General features: G+C 32.0%; 1 protein-coding gene across 1 annotated transcript; it reads right to left on the bottom strand.

Moving 5' to 3' along the window:
• Positions 1-709: 709 nt before the first annotated feature.
• On the bottom strand, positions 710-6,035 carry LOC145107271 (DNA topoisomerase 1 beta-like). Its single transcript, XM_079044121.1, has 17 exons — positions 5,796-6,035; positions 5,134-5,233; positions 4,011-5,054; positions 3,641-3,835; positions 3,471-3,551; positions 3,314-3,373; positions 3,116-3,210; positions 2,705-2,861; positions 2,481-2,606; positions 2,306-2,386; positions 2,139-2,229; positions 1,932-2,065; positions 1,781-1,852; positions 1,602-1,691; positions 1,419-1,522; positions 1,146-1,314; positions 710-999 (listed from the first exon to the last, which is right to left on the bottom strand). The coding sequence occupies exons 3-17, from the start codon at positions 4,962-4,964 to the stop codon at positions 931-933; spliced, it is 2,478 nt and encodes an 825-aa protein (XP_078900247.1). The 5' UTR covers positions 4,965-5,054; positions 5,134-5,233; positions 5,796-6,035; the 3' UTR covers positions 710-930.
• Positions 6,036-6,254: the final 219 nt, after the last annotated feature.

The raw sequence follows: 6,254 nt of genomic DNA, 5'->3' as shown, positions 1-6,254 counted from the left end.
TATCAAAAGTTTATGTGCGGCTTGCCAATCTCGATTGACAATTTCTTGTATTTCTAACATCTATATGATTTTGATTGGCAATGTTTTGAACAGCAGTAATGAACGTTGCGAACTCCCTATCACCCAAATCATAATTTTTTTTTTTTAAAAAAAAAATCATCTTTGTGGTGTTAAAAAATATACAAGAGAACAAGGTTTATGTTTGAAAGTGGAATGATATATATAAAAGTGTGGTAAGTTTTTTTAAGTTTGATATTTTTTTTTAAGAAAGTGATTGTTGGCTTTGCTCTACTCTTATTCACCGTTTTCATTTGTAGTGGTGACCATATTTCACAACGCCACACTCATATAGGATGGTGTGGACGGACATGGTTTCTTGTGACCGTGGCAACACCGTTTTCATTTGTAGTGGTGACCATATTTCACAACGCCACACTCATATAGGATGGTGTGGACGGACATGGTTTCTTGTGACCGTGGCAACAGTCTAACAACAATTTTAATGTATCGGTCATAGATACATTAAAGCCATTTGATGTGCAAGTGTAGCAAATCATTGTTTAAAAATTGCTAATTAAACTTGAAATGGTATAAAATAAATTATTCATATCTTGCCGTTTCTATTCCTTTATCAATTACTTCGTTATTCGATGGACACACACACGTAAAGGAGATAGATATACACTTCAAGAAAAATTAACACAAGCTCTACATTGCATATATATGTTTATTATTATTATTTTTTTTAAATCTAAAGAACAATGGTCAGTAACACAACAACAACTCATCATTACATTGTATAGCATGCTTAGTACAACATGAATTTTCCGCAAGAGTGACAACATAAAATGGAAAACAAATAAATAAAACAAAAAACAAAAAATCTATAGTTTCCTTGTCCTTTTTTTTTATATAAATTTTGGGTAGGTATCAGAACCTGAAGCTTGGATCCACATCCATCGACCAAGCAAATTTCGCCAATAAAGACTTGTTAAATATCTGCATTATTATAATTTATATTCACATCATATTATATATATATATATATATATATATATATATATATATATATATATATATATATATATATATATATTGTTAAAATTAAAAAGAAACAAAACATGATTTTTATTTAATTTTTTTACCTTTTCAATTGGAACTTCACGACGTTTACACCATGCGACTGTTATTCTAGGATCAAGATAGTTGATTTTTGAAGTTCCCAATGCAACTGTTTTCAAATCTTCTTTTGTCTCTTTGTCACGTTCCATTTTCTCAATCTTTGCATTAGTTTGAGCGATCTTTTTCTGTAACCTGTATTACATTTTCAAAATTATTATTAATCATTTAATTTAAAAAACGTTTTTATTACAAAAAAAAAAAAAAAAAAAAAAAAAGATTTAATTTTATTATATTACGCTTCAGGGTTCATGTTCCTCTTTAGCTTTCCATCTGAACCCTTTAATGGAGGCTTCCCTTTTCTTGCTCTACCCAAATCAGTTTCCAGTTCTTCCACAACACCCTAAAGAAAAATATATTCATTTAAAATTAAAAACTAAAATTTTAATATATCATAAAAGTAAGAAAAGACTTATTTATACCTTGAGTTCCTCTATTTTCTCATTCAATCTCATCATTTGTGCACTATGAGACTTTGAAACACTGCGTTGATGATTACAAATAATTGCCACCTACAAAAAGTTAGATTTTTTACACATGAATAAAAAATTAATAGAAATAAATATAAGATTTTATAATTTTATAATGATGTTTAGTTTACCTCTTTGTTTGCTTGGTTGTAAACAACTACATTTTCAGCAAGATTTCCACCACTACTCATGTCCTTATTTAACTGCAACAAACAAAAAATGAGTAATCTAATCTAATCTAAATAATAATAATAATAATAATAATTAATATATTGATTTTACCATATCATCCAATGTGATGGATGCATTATATGTACGGAATACTTTAGCTGTAAGGCCAGGCATTAGTGCTTTTAAATGAGCATTTAATGTGCTTGTATCAAGTTTGTCAAAAAGATCTTCATTACTCTTCTTCCCTATGAAATTAACCCCAAAAAGACGTTATTACCCTTCTCATAAATGAAGGAATGAAATCAAATGGCAACTCACCTGTTCGGAACTGTTGAATTGCTTTGAACACAAGTGGCTCAACTTCAACCTCGTTTTGGTATCTTATTGAATCTTTACCAAGAAAGTCAAACTTGAAAAACATCAAAAGTCAAAATTAGCTTCTTTTTTTTTTTTTCATTTTTGGAATACTTTTATATATAATTTACCTTGAGGATATTTGGAGGCTGTGGCTCGACATTTTCTACTTTCAATGTGCAGCAACCAACTGTATCAGCTTCATCATCATCCTGCAACCATAAATATGAATTGTGAAATCCATCAAACATGGAATGGAATCATGAATTCCATTCCGTTATCAGATAGGAATATACCAAATACTACCTTCTCGTTTCCAGCCCTGAGTGCTAATTTATCAATGAGATATGTGGCAACTGCCACCTGTCTCTTTGTCAAATCTTTATTTGTAAAATCTTTAGTGTAAGCTTGTCTGATGCCTCCTATGTATCCCTATATAATAAAATAGTATGATGATAATGATATTATTAAATATCAGGATTCAGGAAGGGCATTTTGGTAAAATTAAGATTTATGTGAGTGACACTGACCTTCAACAGCCTTGCCTTTTCGTATTTTTCTTTGTCACTTTGACCCTTGAGGGCACTGCTGGCAGCTAAGAACACATACTTGAAGTCCTTTCCATTTATAGCATCATTCCAATATGCTAACCATGTTACAGTATTATCATGCCTAATTTCTTTCCAGCTGTCAACCATCAAAAAAATTCCAATTTTAGGGCAAATTACAAATTTTGGTTATGTTTGGTATGATGGAATCAGGAAAAGGAATGGAATGGAATGCTTCTTTCCATCATGAAATGAAATGAAAATTTTCAATATAATGCATTTTTGTTATGAATGTCATGACTTATTCCATTCCCTTGTTTATTACATTACTCTGATAATTCCATTCCATATCCAACCAAACATATGGATTAAAAAAAGTCAAATAAGTCAAACCTTTCACCAGGAATTGGACATTCCGGGATAGGGGCACCCTTGCCAATGTTTATTGTGATATCAGAAGGACGGATACGACTTTTCAGCTTTCCCATCTAAACAACACAAAGATAACAAATACAATTTAATATTTTATAAGAAAAATCTAAAAACCAAAAGTTAAAAACTTTCATAACAGGGACAAAGTTGTCATTTCACCTTCGGATGCTCCCCACGACCTCTAAACAACCCAGGTGGCTCCACCCTAAAGTTTCCAACCTGAAAAAAATTAATTAATAATCATCTTTTTAAGTTTATGACCTAAAAGAAAACTAAAAAACAAAATATAAAAACTTATGAATTTATGATATATTACCTTCTCTTTAACACCATCAACTATTGCCCACATATATTTCTCCTCAAGCTTCATTTTTTCTTCTTTTATCGCCTTTTTCTCCTGCAAAAGTGTAAAAAAGAAAAAGTTATACCAATAATTATTGTATATTGGAATTTAAATTTCCTCAAAATTTATACATATAAACTTACTTCTGTAGTCATTTGCTTCTTCTTTTCCTTTTCCCTTTGATGCCAATCATATATTGGTTTGAAATCACAATCCTCTAAACTCTGGATTGTATGATTCCTTCCCAATATCTTCCTCCAATCATTCCAGAAATTTTGTTTGAACACAGGTTTTGTCATGTAATCAGTATCCAACATCACTGCAAACATTGTTGCCACCTGTCAAAAATATGAAATCCAAGTTTGTCAAATTAGTTCAATAGCAACAGACTTTCATTTATGCATTTACTTTCAAATTTTGTATTTTGAAAGTCTTAACCAATTATAGAAATGAAAATTGCTTCATATTTGAATGACTTTGTAGATTTTTTGAAGTAGAATTTGTAATATTCACCTCTTCTTGTTCAGGTGTTAAATCAACAGGCTTCCCTTTGTAGAGAATCTTAACCCCATGAGGCTTGTATGGAGGTGGAAAAATTACACCATTATGAACCAAACTTGTCCACTTTTGCCCTTCACCAGATCCAGGTGGAACCTTTGAGGGTTTGGAGTATTTTGACTTTTTCTCCACTTTCTTTGACTTCTTGAAGGTTTTACTTGATGAAGAAGTAACTTTCATCACCTTTTTTACAGATACTGATTTACTACTTGAAGGGGATTGGTTCTTGATTCTCTGAGATATGGGAACATGATCATTCTCATCATCTGATGACTCGGCTTTTGGTTTCATTTCTGGTTTCCGAATGATTGGTGAGGGTGAATAAGAATCTAAAAGCTTTGGCTTTTTGACCAATGGTTGACTTGAAGATCTTTCCTCATTTGGGGGTCTTTTATTTAATCCAAGATTCGGTTTTTTGATTTGATTATCCCTTGATGCAGAACCATTTTGGTTAACTCTTGAAGATAGTGGCTTATCATCATCAGAATCATCATGTTTTCTGATAAGTGGTCCAATTGATGGCTTGGATGTAAATTTTGAAGATAAAGGTTTTTCATCCTTAGAATCTTCATGTTTCACTTGTGGTCTGGGATGTTGAGATGAACTAGGGTTAGGGTTTGGTGTTATTTTCAAATGGTTGGAATTCGGCTTATTAGGTACAACTGAAATTCTTGAACTTAATGGTTTATCATCTTCAGAATCCTCTGAATCACTCTTTTGTTTAGGTGGAGGTTTAACAATAGGTCTAGCTAAAGGTTTAGCCACAGGTTTAGCAACAGGTTTAGCCACAGGGTTCTCCTGCTTACTAATGGAAGTTGGCTTCTGTTGAGAGGAATGCTTCAATCTATCAGAATTTGAGCTCCTTTTGAAAACCAAGGGCTTGTCATCCTCATCAGATGAATAATTCATTATTGTGGTCAGCTTGTTGTCATATATCACTTAATCAATGAGATCTTGTATTTATTGTTTTGCTCAAGATTATTTACAGGATTTGTGAGACTGAAACAAAAGAAGCTGCATTAGTATGATATTTCAACTCACCATAATTAACAAATGGCTTATAACTTATAAGCATTACCTTAAATTTTGGGAATGGCAATAGTCTAGCTTCAGTCAAGAGGTGATCAGGTGACAATAGAAAGTGCTGGAAATGACTCGAGACCTAATTGGATTTGCAGCTTCAGGAAAGAGAATTGGTAGATATATGAGAAGTTGAGAACAATTATTTGGTTTTTAACTTCGTAGTATATCATCCAACATAGTTGCAATAAGCTTAACAATTAAACAGACAGAAGAGCTAGTTTCCAACACTTAAAATCAAGCACTGAAAGTTTACTTGATTTGCGTTAATGAATTACTACATTACTTAAAGCCCAAAGGTCTAGATTTCTTACTAAACATTCAAAATGCGAGAACTCAGATTATCCAATTCGGAAAATAAAAATCTCAAATTAAAAGTAGTAAACGTATTCAACATTCCAAACGAAAAAAGAAACAGAATACATTTAGTTAGGTTTACATTGAAAGGACTCAGCTTCGAGCTCAAAAACTAGCTCTTTTTCAATTGTTTTAAAGAAGGGTCTGATTTCAAAATTACAACTAATGATGGTGTGTGCGAAGCTACAAAATACAAAATCCAGTTGAGTTACTGATTGCTTAAGAAACTGACAACTTCATTGTTCGAACTTGAATTATTTTCTTGTCCAAATTATAATCGATGAAACAGAAGAGGAGTCGTACCAGTTGTACGGCGTGAAGATGAAGGTTGAACCCTAGATCCCGTTTCGTTTCCGATGAGAGGTAGGCAAGAGAAGAGGGTTGCCGTCGAGAGCCTAGAAATTTGGATAGAGAAGAAAAGGAAGAAGCGTTCGTCAAATTCGGGTCAAAAAAAGGTAAGATTTCGGGCTAAATCCGATGAATTGGGCACATCAAAACTCGTTAAATTTCATGGAATCTTCACCTAAAAATCTGCACTTTCGGGTCGGTTAATCAATTAGATAGAAATGGAATCATCGTTTTTAGGGCTCCATTATAGTTCGAAAAAGTTACATAAATAGTCCCTTAGGCTTCTTTTTTTTTTGAGACAATCCTTAAACTTCTTTTTTTTTTTGTGACAGAAGATTGTTCTTTTTCAAAAAAAAAAATTATGGTTAGTTTTGACACATTTAAAGTAAAACTTTGTGTTTTTTAATTTATGTT

The sequence above is a fragment of the Lactuca virosa genome, chromosome 4 (genome assembly GCF_052849685.1).
Source record: "Lactuca virosa cultivar CGN04683 chromosome 4, Lactuca_virosa_CGN04683_v6, whole genome shotgun sequence".
NCBI lineage: Eukaryota > Viridiplantae > Streptophyta > Magnoliopsida > Asterales > Asteraceae > Lactuca > Lactuca virosa.
This window is presented reverse-complemented; position numbering and strand designations above follow the sequence as displayed.

Coding starts and splice junctions, on each gene's coding strand:
- LOC145107271 (XM_079044121.1), bottom strand. CDS start 4,964: ATGAATTATTCATCTGATGAGGATGACAAGCCCTTGGTTTTCAAAAGG. Junction 3,552..3,640: donor AGAAGCAAATGACTACAGAA/GTAAGTTTATAT, acceptor ACACTTTTGCAG/GAGAAAAAGGCGATAAAAGA. Junction 3,211..3,313: donor GTCGTGGGGAGCATCCGAAG/GTGAAATGACAA, acceptor TGTGTTGTTTAG/ATGGGAAAGCTGAAAAGTCG.